We start from the raw sequence: 14,415 nt of genomic DNA, 5'->3' as shown, positions 1-14,415 counted from the left end.
AGTAGAAACTGAAGAGAAAGGAGGCTTATTTCACTGTTTTTCTCCCTAAATAAGCTGGTCTGAGCTGGGTCTGATGGCTCAGAACTATAAATTTTAGCTCCTTAGGAGGCTTAAGCAAAAAAAAAAAAAAATCAAGGTCAAAGTTTGTATGGACAAAACAGGGAGTTCAAGGAGACCCTAGGCAACTTTGTGAGACTTTGTCTCAAAATAAAAAGTAAAAATAACATTGTGAACCTATCTCGGTGGCAGAACACCTGTCCAGATGGAAGACTTGGGCTCAGTCTTCACTTCTGCCAACAGACATGAAGCAAATGTCTCCATCCCTGATGGCATACATATACAGCGGACCACATTTAACTCTTTTCCTATACACAGATTTATTTGGAAAGTAATCCAAACATTTTCTTGCAATTAAAACAAACAAGACACAGAAAAAAATAAAATAAAAACCCCTGATAAAAATCTTAAGACAAAGTATATGTATCTAATTAGCTTTATTTTGGAACATTGTACAAACTCCAGTCTAAAAAAAAAAATGTAGTGGTCATTGAGTTACACAGTGAGAAATGGAAGACAGACCACAGGCCAACTGTCATTTTGAGCTATGCTTTAATTACATGTTTCTAAATATACTAACTGGCTGGTCCGTTGTTTATTTTTCCCCTTCATTTTTCTGAGACAGACAAAATACATGATCTATTGCTTTTACTTATTTTTTCTTTTTAAATGACCTGGGACTTGGACAGTAATGTAAAACTAAAAACCAGAGAGAACACGCAAAAATAAGTCATTTCAAGTTAGAGACAATGCATTTTCTCATTTATTCAAATTCACTGCAGGAAGTAAACACTAAAAGATTAAAAAAAAACAAAACAAAAAAATTCACACTGCAGTATGTACAATTCATGATACCATATGAAGAAATTAAATTTCTAATAAAAATGGCAAATTATGTTACTGAGCGGATTGCATCAAAACTGGTTGCAAACCCCAGAATTCAAACCATGAATGGTGCTGTGCCTGTAGGAACACTGGCTGTAATGTTTCCAATGGGATTTTAAGATTGGTGAAGTTCTGTGAATGCTTATGTTGAAAGTGTTTTTTTTTTTTTTTTTTAATTAAGACCCTTGGATTGAAAGCACATTCTCTCACAAAGTTTAAGCCACAGAAGTCATGTCCAGAAATGGAATACTGTCGTGTTGGGATGAAGGTCTGATCTGACTTGGTAAGACATTTTTTTTTTGCCAAATGCACAGATGCACAGGGTTCCCCATGCACTTTTCATGCAGCAGGTAATCACAACTTAAATAAAAGTTTATTTTATACATCTGTCCAGACTTGCAACTGTATACATACATGCACAATTTTTTTTAAACCTGTCTGATTATATTTACACTTATACATGGAATATACAGGAACGAAAGAAATTAAAAGGTTTTTCTGTTGCATTAGAACAATACAAAATATGTATTTTTTTCATTAAGGAAATCACTATTTACATTACTTTTAAAAACCAATTTTAACATCTTCATTTAACAAGTCAATATATATATACACATTATATATATATATATAGAAAATATATATTCTCACCAGTTTATCCCTCTGTAAGATGTGCAGAGAATAAACAGGTAGTGCTACCTTACTGATGTCAATGAGAGCTGCAGTCCCCTGTCACAAATGACTTTATTAGGAAGAAAATAGTCCTTGAAAATGTCGATGTGTGCATATCTGAATCTACATATGCATAAACAAAGGAAATTGGAGGATGTATGTCCTTCCTCTTTATTAAGATTACTCTAAACTCACTGTGTGGGTATTCTCTAGTAAGTCAGAACAGCATTCTTTATAGTCATATTTATTTCTGTATTACATATTCCCATTCCAACAAAAACAAACAAAACAAAGCAACGGTGGCTCTGGATGGTTCCCTGACCTAAGTGCTGCGTCACTGTAAGAAGCCCAATGCCTCCAACTGAGGATGAACACCAGCATCCTACAACAGATTTCTAAGGCCCCAACCCTTTCACAATAACCGAGAAAAATGACTTAATGTAAAGCTTATTTATATAGTGTAGACAATGAGATTGTCACAGTGTGGACATGGAGTAAAGTATCTTCACTGGCCAGTGGAATTTCTCATAGCAGAATAAGCATAGGCCTTCCTCTCCCTCTGTGAAGCATAATATACACTCCGGTTACCATAGAACATATCCATTAACTATTTACAAATCATCTTGAGAAAAAAAAATAAGCATTTAGAATTTTAGATAATTAAGAAATAATGTCCATTTGCAATATAAAAAATCTTAGAAACAGCTTCAAGTACATACAATAACTTCAAATAAACTTCCTCCTACTTAATTACAGAGTACACAATAATTTTTTGATTAAGTCGGTTGCTAACCTGGTTCAAGACCGAAAGGAAAATATTGTCTGGTGGGTGAACTGTGGGCTGTAAAATTGAACTCAAAACCCAACCTGTTTTAGGGTCAAAATTCCATGTGGCTCAATTACATAGTAAGATCTTCCAAGACAGTACCAGGGTTTACTTTCAATACGTCTAGAATGAGTTGGTGCCGTGAAGTGACCATGTAGGTTCTGTCATGGAAAGGTGCCCTGTGATTTGTTTCCAGAAAATCTGAGTTTAATGTGTTCCTTGGGTTTAAACTGCTATCTTCATAAGCACTGTTCTGCAGAAGATGGTCTGAAGCTTAGAAGGGAAGGATGTATTCAGGAGAAGTTTCCCAACCATCCTGGGATCACCTGAGTTTGCTAAGTGGCCCTGTTATTCCATCCCTAAGGCTAATTAAGTCGATGTTACTAATTAGAACAAATAAATAATCACAGATTTTTCCTGAGATGTTGGCCCAGATAGGAAAATTGTCCCCTCTACCTGATTTTTTTTTTGTCATAAAAAGTATGTTCTGAACCTGATTTCCAAAGATACAACGGCAATATAGGAACTACAATATTGCAAATTTTGAGTTGATGTGTGACTGTATTGGGGGAAAATATAGGCATCAAATAGTTTCTTTAACGTCCCATGTTCTGGCAAAGTTGTAAGCCGTGGTTTTTAAACACATACAGATCATGTAAAGATGCAGGCTGGAGCCTCCCAGGTCCAGCAGAGACCCTGTTCTGTAGACCTGAGTTGCTGCCTAGCAATCTGCTCCAGATGGTCCTAATGTAGTTTCTGTGCCCAGGATTAAGAAATCCTGGTCCTAAGATTTCCAGGTACCACAGGAATGGTGAGGAGTAACTCTCACAAGAGATGGTGAAAACCGTCTGAAGAAAATTTGTTTTGCTTTTGTGAAAAACTATTTCTAAGTAGTCAATTATTCAGGCAACTGCCTGAGGATGAACATTGCCTGCCTGAAATTTGCAAAAGGAGGAGGTATTAATTTAGTAGTCAAAATATAAAAAATGGAAATCTGCCTTTTGTTGTTAAGGATCTATTAAACTCCCCTCAACTGTAATCAATTTTTACTAAATAGTACAAGGTTTAAAGAAATTCATATTGAAAAGGTCTGGGGTGGGGCAGACAATGGGAATCTCAAAACTTGTTCCAAGAGTTAAAAAGAATTTTTGTTTAGCAAAAGTGAAAAATGCAAGCATTCCTTTTCCTTATTTTTGGACTGAGGAGACGTGACTCAGCACAAGGCTTCTGTGTTTCTCTTCATTTGATTATCTTTCAAATAGTTAACAATTTGGACTTTAAAAATACGCTATGTAGGCTGACTTCGGAGATGCGGAATGAAGTACCCTAATAAAGAGAGCAAGCAAACTGCATCAATCCACTGCTGATGGAGTTTTGCATTCTAACGTATGCCTCAGATTTATGGTTATAAAAGAGTTCCATCCATAGGCTACTCACAGTTGTTATCTGACACATACAGAAGCAGTAAACAACCAACTTCTAGTTCAATAGCTTCCTCAGGACATCTAATGTTTAAGCAAAAATTAGTATGCATATTTAAACATCACCAGGAACCAATACTCTCAAAATGAAGAAGTTTCAATTATACCATGCTTTTCTCAAATCATGCTCTTATTTATACAGATCTCAAGTTCATACTGATTAATTTTAAAAAGATCCAAAGTGATATGGCAGGTACGCGTTATTCCGATTCTTTTTTTATCGAGAGCACGCTTCCCAGAAGTCCATAAACTTCTCCGTTTGTACTGTGTGGGCGGGAAGCATTATTTCCCATATGGCTATTGTAAGGGCTTCTTAGATTGAAGAAGGAGCCTTCAGTTGCTGCTGCAGGAAGCAGCTCTTCTTTGACTGTAACCTGTGAGACACTCTCAGCAGAGGAAGGCCCCCTCCAGAGTTCTTTGTCCTGTGTTTCCCGAGTGGTAACAGAATTGCCTCCTTTCTGGAGCATGTAATAGAGGATGGGGTTGGTTTTGGTCAGTCTTGGGGAGTCTTTCTCATATTCATTCTTATCCATATCTGTGATGACCCACTTAATGGGTCCCTTCTCGTTGGGCATGGGCATGGAACACCCATTCAAAAGCCCAGGTTCTGGTCTGGACCCCACACAGCCCAAGTGCTCTGGGAAAGGAGGGCTCAGCGGAGTTTTTACCACTCCCGGGTATGAAAATGTTCTATTATCCACACAACTGCTGGGCTGAGGGGAACTATACATCAGTCCGTTTAAAGAAGAAATGCCGAATTCCGGTTTGCTACTGGGCACACTGTTTTTGTGTCCTTTCTTTTTATTGTCGACGACCGAGTTACTCCTGTGTGGGGACAAATCGCGCACACAGTTCTCTGAGAGAAGCAGCTGTTTCAGAACATTGAAGCTTTTGCTCTCTCTGGCCCAACTCCTGTGTTCACTCTCGCTGGCTGAACTGTGACCCGCAGGGTACTTATACTCAAGATCATTTCGGCTAACTTTCAGCTCTTCCTGATTAAGCAAGGACCCATAGAGCACTTCCGGGGCGTGGTGATTACTGGCGGTCTCTACTGCACTATTTTTCATTTTTTTAAACGGATTTTCTAGTGGCTCCGTATAAAGCTTCCTTTTCTTGGGGACCATGCAAAAGTTCTTCGATTCCAGGGGTGTCAGCTCACTATTTCTGTGACTCCGGTCCTGATCTTCTGCTGGGTAACTCTCTTGATTCTGTCTCAGCAACCGACTTAACAGACCATTCTTGGAGAAAGAAAAATCCTGAGGTGAAGAAGGCTCCGATTTCAAGTCCTCGGATACGGGTAAGGCAGCTGTACTCCTCCGCATGGTGGGAGTGGCGCCTAAGAACGCGGCGCTCTTAGCATCGTGGTTTATATGCGCACCTGCGTTGTGAAGCTGGAAGTCATCACAAGGCTCGGATTTGATTTTCACCATCAGTATTTGTTCACTTCCAGATCTTTCCGGATGCTCCTGAGTAGGCTCGTCTCGCAAAGGAACTTTCTCTTTCCTTTCGTTCTTCCCTTTGCTGGAATTTCCCAGGAGCAACTGGAGGACAGTGCGTCTTTCCAGCAGATTTTCTATCTCACAACCAGGAAGTGCCGGATCAGGTCCCACTGGCTGACTGCTGAAGGCTTTGTTTTCTTCAACTGCATGTGTTTTATTTGAGAGCAGAGGGCTATTTAACCTATCAATCACACTGAGAGGTTTCTCTGTGTTTCCACTTAGCAGCTGTTTGCCGGGTCTGAGCTCTTCCGTGGGCATGGAAGACTGGGCCAAATTCTGTAACAGTTTACTGGCACTAAACGTGGTCGAATTTTGTGCACTCTCACTTGGGGTTGGCTTCTCAGCGGGCGATTCTTTGCTTTTGGTGAGGTCCATCAAGTGGCCAGCCACAGGATTCGTAAGTTTTGAAGTGGGGGTACTGCAGGCATAGGGCGGGGAATTCCACCTGATGACCAGCGAGGGCTGTGAGAGATTGATGGGAGACTCCGCTTTGGCGGCTGTGTGCAGCGGTGGAGTACTCACCGGGGTAGTCCTGTTGGGACCAGGGCTTTCAATGACGGAAGTCCTTGTGTAAGTCTGCGGACTGAACTTAGTCATGTCACAGTGGACTTCCTGAGGGCTGGCATTCCTTTCAACGTTTTCTTCACCTTTATGGCCAAGTAGCAGCTGAAGAAGAGTGACCTTCTGGTGTGAATTCAGCTTGGAATTTTTTGAGGTATCTTGATCTTCTTTGATATCCACACCAGGGACTTTGGGATCCCAGGTGTTTAGCAAGGACTGTGTGAGGTTCTCAAGGGACACGGGTCTGTCGGCGTCTGGCTTTTCGATGCGGTGTTTGCAGGACAAGTCTATGGGAACGCAGTTGGAGTAGGAGCTTTCGTCTCCGCTGCTGTCGTCGGTGAAGCTAGGGTTGTTATCGGAATACTCGTCAATGGTAGTGGGTGTACTACTCTCCTCGAAACGACTGCCTCTCTCGCTCTGGCTGTGCCCGTTCATCGGCGTGGGTATGGTCTGGCTCTTGAGCAGGTGTAAGAGCAAACTGTTATTAGCGGCTTGCTTTATGTTGTTCTTTTCCAGCGGGGTTTTATAGCCCGTGCTTTTGGGGGAAGATGGAACAACGCCCATTGGATTCTGAAACGATGTTGCGTTATTCTTGCTAGCCACCGGTTTGCTTGATGACGGGGTTCTGGCCTGTCCATTGAGATGGCCGGACACCCCTTTGGGGAGCTGGAAACCGCTGATCTCCTTCTGACCATTTTCTTGCAATCTGGCCATGGCAGCGAGCCTTTCGCTTGCTGCCTGGTGTGCATTCTGGGTTTTTAGAGCATGCTCCCGCGAGTACTGCTGCAGGTGAGCTTCGCTCGAAAGGAGCAGCGCTAACTGGCTGCAGGCAACGCTAGGCTTGGGGGAGGTGGCAGGACTAGCCCTTTTTTCCACCATGCTGGCAACAGCCTGTAATCTCGCTGCACATGACAAAGGTTCACTCATGACCTTTGCCCCACTTTGTCCGACGTGATGAGGAGACTCCACAAAGCTGTCTCGGATGAGGTTTTTAGTCACATCAGGGAGGGTGGGACCTGACTTTTGATCCTTGGTTTTACTTTTCTTCAGCAGCGTTTTTAAGTGACTCGAGGCCACACCGTAGCACCTTAAATCCTTTTCCACTTTTAAGGAATCGTGACCGAGGGCATATCCTTGCTCTTTGAGGCTCTGTCTAATTTGCTGTGACAGAGCAACAGTCTGGAGCCTCGAGCTGAATGACTGCAGCAAAGAGGCCAGTAGCGTGCTATCCTGCTTGCCTTTGGGCACATTCTCCACCATGCCAGCCAGCAAAGCTTCCTTCTTCACGTTTAAATTCACGATGGAATCAGACAGCCTCTTCCGCTTTGCCGCGTTCCAGTCCTCGGAAGACTGCAGCAGTCTGGCTTTTTTGAGATGCAGCATGCCGGATCCCTGGTATGTGTGTGTACTGAGCGTGGGACCATTGCTTTGACAGGTGGGGAAGGCACTGCCAGAAAGGTTAAAGTTCTGGTCTTCTTCGCTGTGGCCGGCAGACTTTTTGTCAAGGGCAGTACCTGATCCCCCGGCTGCCTGATGCATTAGTAATCCTTCTAGGTAAGTTAAAACAATAGAATCCTGATGCACATCAGAGCCAAGCTCTTCTCCATGAGTCATGTTCAATACAAGTGTTCACAGGGGCGTGGCTTCTAGTCACTTTGAAGATGCTTCCTTTCACCGGTAAGACCCAACTTCAGGAAGTCAATGTCAGTCGGTCACCTTCACTAGCGGTCAAAGAGGGACGTGCTGTTACATTCTGACCGGGATGTCATCTGGCAGTGACAGGTAAGAGGCAGGCAAACTCCAATGCAGACCCCAGCCCTGATCAGCAGGTAGACAAGGAGCAGCTGGAACTCCCTCCTTACTCAGAGGTATGTAGTGGCACACAGGCAGCCCTTCTCAGGGACTATACTGTTGGTCTTTCTTCATCGTTTGTTGCTCACCAAATGTATGTGTCAGTATCTAAAATTAAATAGATAGAAACAGTTAAGGAGGTACAGAACCAGAATCTTGCTTATTACCTACAAGGAATAAAATATAGCATGAGTTTATGCATAGAAATTATACATGGATACTAAACACATATACATATGACAGCCACATCCATTTGATACGTGATTTGTAGGTAAGGAGCCTTAAACATACTCCATAGCAACCGAAGGAGGAGGTAAGAGTTTGTGAGCATCTATGCAATTATTCATAGGAGAGTTTGCAAACACGCCCCAACGTTGTACAGAATATTCACTTACCTGTCTCATTGTTTATTTCCTCCCTTACCAGAAGAACTAGAAGACAGGCTAATAACAAACATTTCCTAAATCAGAATGTATAGCTTAACCTCAGGAACAACAAAATGACATATAAAAAATCCTGCAGTATGAGGCCCACTATGCTAATTGTAACTAGCACACATAACACACTAGATATGAAACTTTATATATTAATCCTCGAAAGGAAAATAACCATAAAAACACATGCCTGGATACACGTTCTTGCCCTCTGAAGTACAGACAAATGAGAGCCTAAAAGACTAAGGTCACCACTTGGAAACTGCACACTGTAACCTCATCTGGACTGCACAAGAGAACAGCGGGAAAAGCCATCCCGAGGATTCACTCTGCTCCTTTCAGAGCTCAAGCTCTCCAATTCCAATCTGCACAACAATCTGCTTTAGGACCACCGTGGAAGGATATACAAACAGGGTCTGTGATAGGGAACACTAACACTGGGTAAGCTGAGCCTGTGCCCACATTTCTAGACTAGTCTCAGAATAAAGTCCTTTTCTCCCTACCCCTTCGATTTCCTTTTATATCCCCAATAAATACAGACATTTAAAAAGTGATTCAGAAAGTATTGTAAGATTGCTTTAAATTTTTAAGAAGAAAATTTAACGAAAAAAAATTCTTTAAAAATAGTTTTCACTTTTTGCCCAAATTATCAGAAAAGTTGATGAAGGAAGAGTTCCCATTGGATGAATTGGAATCTGAGTACAGAGATGCCTAACCCCTGGCCACGAACGACGATGACTTGTATATGCCACTCCTTGACTAATAAGTTCAGATAGTTTCATATCAGGTGGTTGTTCTCAAACTCAAGGGTAAAATGAGCAGACAATGCAGTTCTGAAGATGACAAGAAATTTATCTTGCTGTCTTGAAGCCGGAACCGCCCTGCCCACCATCTTTCAGACTTCCAAGATGTTGAGCAGCCCAAATGCATGTGAGACTCTTCATCAAGTGGGAAAAGACTGAAGGCAGATGAATGACAAAAAGAAGTTGTAAGGAAAGAGATGATGTGAAAATGAGACCATCTATTCAGTTGGTTACTCCAGTTACAGTTAATCTAAAAATAAAAAAAATATTTATCAATTATAAGAAAAGAATGGTTTCTGACTTTTATGCAGAATAACTAGATGTTAAAAGTTCTCAAAGTAATACATTCTGGACAGAAGATAAAAAATATTAAAATATGACCTTTGTTTAATAAAAACTTTTAAATATGGGTACAAAAGTAGGACTTGCAGCTTTTTTGCATTCTGAAAGATGATGCCGCAGAGTGGATTGCACAATGGCTCTGCGGATGGCTTTTAATGGTGAAGACATTTCAGGATTGCCTCACTTTGCAAGGGAATCAATTATTTTCCTTTTGTCTTTTTAAGCACAGTGAATTGCTGTGGTGGTTAATCTTGTCATCTTGGTGCAATTGAGAAACACCTAGATTAGTAAAGCCCATCCCTGGGTGTACCTGTGAGAACATTTCCAGAGAGGATTAACTACGCGGGGAGAGCCACCGTGGATGTGGGCAACACCATTCCATAGTCAAGGAACCCAGGTTGGAAAAAAGTGGAAAAAAAGGGACTACCAAGCGTAGATTCTGTGCCTGTCCGCCATGATGGGAGGTGCCCTCCAATATGAAGATGGAAACCTTTGCAAATGTGAGCTACAGAAGCCTGAATCTTTCTATTCTGAAGTTGTTTAGCTCTGTTATTTCAACAGAGTCATGGAAAAGTCTCATACTGCTCCTACAGCAGCAAAATGGCCAAAGCACGAAGGAAGAGGAGGAGGAGAAGGAGGAGGAGAAGGAGGAGGAGGAGGAGGAGGAGGAGGAGGAGGAGGAGGAGGAGGAGGAGGAGGAGGAGGAGGAGGNGGGGGAGGGGGGGAGGGGGGGGAGGAGGAGGAGGAGGAGGAGGAGGAGGAGGAGGCATTCCTTTGCAGCTACTTCACAGCAGGGATGACGACTGGGAGGTATAACCATAAGCCCAAAATCCAGTTCTCAGTTATTTCTCATCAAAATGTGCATCCTTTGAGGGAAGCCAAATGCCAAGGTAACTTCCTTCACAGTTCTATCTTCGTCAAAAGATAGGTGCTGGCTGGACAGTTTTAATAGGTATCCCCGCTCCCCCCATGAACTTATTTAAATCAGTTTGCTCAAATGAGACCCTCACCCTCTGCAATTAAAATTAAGAGTCCCTCACCCAACTCCCCCAAAGTTCACACTTTGTATAAATGAACCACAGAGTTGGGGTAGACAGAAAATACCCACTGACACCCAAATTGTTCTCTACTGAAAATGGGGGGGGCACATTTATAGATTTTTTGCTCAAGGCTATACTTGCTCCTAACTTCCAGGTCCATGGCTGGAGCTTGCCTGATGGGGGTTTGCACAGGTTTAAAATGGTCACGTGACTTCCCCATTTAAAAAGCTTCAGGAAACAAGGCTGCTTGACTAAACTCAAGTGTTCAGGCCAGACCAGGCTTAAGAGGACCTCCGCAACCCTCCACGCTCCCCAAGCAATCTGTCAAACTGTAGTTGACAGTAACGCGCACTTTAACCAGATGGGTGTTTGTCATAGAGTTGTATAGTAGACGAGGCATCTTTGATGGCTCTCTTACTGAGTCTTGGAAGAAGGAAATGGCTTTGAAGTCCTCTCAATCCCCTCCAAATTTCTTATTTATTTTCTGAAGGTCACAATATAATAAACCTGTGTTTATTTAAAAGCTAAATATGAATTTACACTCACATTGAAACTTTCACTTATTTCGCCATGGTTATATAGTGAACAAGATGCAAGAAAATATTCCGGATCTTTGAGGACCCAGATAAGTGCAGGGAAGATGACACCATCATCTGATGACAGAAATAAATGTGTCTAGGTTGATGTCATAAAATCCTGAGCGGTCCTCACAAGACTTGAAATAACAGAAAATGATCACTGACGAATTACTGTGGTAACACCAGTTTCTGCTCTCTTTTTTTGAAAAGTCTAAATCTTCAACAACATAGGGGGCAGCTTCTTAAGGCTTTCTTTAACATTTTCTCAAAGTAACAAGTCTCTTCTTTTAGTTTTCAAAGTTTTTTTCCCAATTTCTATCAAAGTAATGAGTAGCATGGAAAACGAGCCCCTTTCTCTCGGCATTGCCCGTTTCTGATCTGTAAACACAGGGGCATCTTTTGAGACTAATGCATAATTTCTACTGAACTCAACTACAGCTTCTCTATCCTTAAAATAGATGATGGTACAGACAGCAGTCTAAGCTCAAGGTCACAGATCAGCAAGAAAGATCACCAGGAGAGCGGATGGAACAGCTGGCATTTGATCAGAGCTCCCTCTTTCCAGCAGACACTGTGACTTTACTCACAGGATATAGTCTGCCTTACAAATATCCCTTACATCCCGAAGACAAGATCTATATACTGTTTTCATACGAAGCATGATTCCGCTAAATACACTGCCGCAAAGCAAGAGTAGAATTCTGTGTCTGAGAATTGTGGCTGCTCACATGTACTGAAGCATATGCTTGTGTTTCTGTTTGCTGTAATTCATCTTTCCCATGTGATGATTTGCAAATAAGTTTACCTTGCATATATCATTAAACATATCCTGCTCGCTTACAGGTCCCATCTATATGGGATTGAATCTAATACCATATTTCCCAACATCTCAGACAGACGATGTATAATTTCAGTTGTTGAGTAGTGGTTCTACAGGAACATCCTGTAATATTTCCATCACTATTTCCAGCATATATTTAGGAAGAAATTTTAGTTATCAATAACAATTGCTACAAAAGTGCTTTATAATGGAATTATTACCAAGGTGCAATTACCCTAACAAAATCACGGCCATACAAGGAACAGGGTGTAATCACAGATCTGTAGGCTAACTTCAAAGTTGTGATGCAGATTTAAGATTTAATGTAGCTGGCATGGTGGCATACACCTTGAATCCTGGAGCCTGGGAAGAGAGGTGCAGCTAGATCTCTGAGTCCACAGTCAGGCTGGTCTACACAGTAAGTTCCAGGAAAGCCAAAATTACATAACAGAGACTATCTCAAATAAATAAACAAATAAGTAAATAAATAAGAAAGATTAATGTATAATGTATAAATTAGACATTAATTATTTTGATAAAAAACACAATGTATTTCTGTCGAGTAATGGAAGTTCCACTGATGAGTTCTTTTGGAAAACAAGAAAAATCCCTCATAAAACACACCACCCAAGCTGTCTTAGCGGGAACACTTATCCGTGAATGATGTGTTCCTTTTTACATATTGCCTGGGTAGAAGTGCTGACTTGCTGTGAACCGACCATAATTTTCCAGAAATGGTAAGCATAATGTACCATTGCTCTTGCCAGTGCTGGCCCAGAACCCTAATCACTTTAGACTGAAAGCTTCAGCAGGCTAGAGAACAGGTATCAGTGGGTACAATCTACAGACGGACAGGGATAGATAGTGACGGCACTGGTAAAGGGGGCGTGACAACCCTGAGCCCAAACGTCAGCCACAGACCAAGAACACTACACGCACAGGTTCTTGGAGAAGTCCCACACCTTTAAAAATTAGCAGGCAACCGTGGCCTTCAACTGGTAAGTGGAAGCTCCTGGCACACCAGTGTTAGGCTACTTTGAGCACCTTCCTACGTATTTAAGAAACTGCCATGAAACAACAATAAAGAAATATTCTAAAAGAGAAAAAAAAAAAAAAAGAAACTGCCTTGTGTCCTTTTCTTTGACCTCTCTTGCCTGTCTGTGCTTGCGTCTCGGTGTCTGAAGTGACCTCAGTAGCCGCTAATCTGGGACAGCTTTGCTGCCTTTGGATTTAAGTCTCTGCCATGGGGTGGCTTGCAGCTACCCCTCACCATGGCAGCTGCCACTGGGAAGCAGAGGCAGACTGGGGTCAGGCATAGGAAGGGGGATTTAGAGGAATACTCCGGTGAGCCGCTGGAGAAGCAGGAAGAGCAGTGGTCTAAGTGACATGGGTTGGGCTTTTGTGACTTCACACAGAGGGCCGAGAATACTCCTGGATGACTTTTTATTTAACAATGAAGATGATAAAAAGATACTTAACTTTTACTATTTTTACACTTCAATAAAATTAATTGTGCCACCGCTAAGGAGCTAAATACCTGAGCTTTATGGCAATTGCATTTTGCTAGGCCGTTCTGTCAGTTTCCAGCAGGAGGACAGTGTGTGCAGTGGTCAACGGCCTCTGATTTCACTCTTCAATTTGCTCGACTTCGAAATCGCTCTGATTCCTGCAGCAAGAGTTCTTAATATTTACATGCCGCTTTGCGTTTCTGTCTTAACTAGAGCCTTTATATAAATGGCTAATTTGTTTTATGTACACAAGGACATAATAAGCGAGCAGAGGCAAGTGCTGGGATATGGGAGAGAGAATCGTGCTCTGTGATTTTCTTCCCCTGTGTCCATCTTTATCCCTACCATCGCCTTCTTCTCAGACACTGTGGCCCGCTTAAAAAGAGAGACGCAGACAGGCACCTTCCCTGTCTTGCCGACCAGAGGTAGCTTTTCTTCTGAGACTCCACAGCACAGAGGAATTCTCAGTCATCTCACTTGCAAAATTGCGTTTTTTTGTTTGTGCAAGCCTGGCTCCTCAATACAGGGTAAATTCCTCAGAGGCAAGAACTAGATGTCTTCATCCTTGTGTCTCCAGGACTGGGCAGACATGCTCTTAGAATGTGCAAAAAAAGTCATCTTTGGGAGTCTTAGTTTTGCTAACTATGGTGTGGGCCATCGTAACTGAGAGAGACCTCAGTGTTTAAAACGATATGGTGTTATTGTTAACATCTGCCTTCAAATTCAAGACTTGTTTCTTCTGAATATAAACTAACACAAATACAAAAGTGAGGCTAGGGTGAGGAATTTAACTCAGTGGTGGAGTGTCCGTGGAACACAAACAGGGCCTTGGGCTCAGTCCATAGCAACACAAACAAACAACAATAAAAATCCCCAGAAGGAATGAAAGCTGTTTGCTTTAATCGGACATGAGTGACCACTTGCTCTTCTGGCAGAGAAGCAGAAGACATACGCATTTTTTTTTAAATGAACAGTTTTTGATGTTGTGTCAGCCATATTAGGAAGACTCATAGAAAGATCGCGTCAAGAGTAAGCATATGTTTCAAAATACTGGTACC

At 42.0% G+C, this 14,415-nt stretch overlaps 1 protein-coding gene across 7 annotated transcripts in view; it reads right to left on the bottom strand.

Annotated features, from left to right (window-relative positions):
• Window positions 1-477: 477 nt before the first annotated feature.
• Window positions 478-14,415, bottom strand: part of Nrip1 (nuclear receptor interacting protein 1) — an 84,169-nt gene continuing 70,231 nt past the window's right edge. For all 7 annotated transcript variants that reach the window (XM_050148784.1, XM_050148782.1, XM_050148781.1 and 4 more), the window contains one exon: window positions 478-7,940. In XM_050148784.1, coding sequence (XP_050004741.1) covers window positions 4,122-7,595 — 3,474 coding nt within the window. In that variant the 5' untranslated portion in view covers window positions 7,596-7,940 and the 3' untranslated portion in view covers window positions 478-4,121. The remainder of the gene's footprint in view (window positions 7,941-14,415) is intronic.

Source organism: Alexandromys fortis, unplaced genomic scaffold (genome assembly GCF_014885135.2).
Source record: "Alexandromys fortis isolate MF-2015 unplaced genomic scaffold, M_Fortis_MF-2015_v1.1 scaffold_4, whole genome shotgun sequence".
Classification (NCBI taxonomy): domain Eukaryota; kingdom Metazoa; phylum Chordata; class Mammalia; order Rodentia; family Cricetidae; genus Alexandromys; species Alexandromys fortis.
Note: the sequence above shows the minus strand (reverse complement) of the source record. Positions and strands in the feature narration are given on the sequence as shown.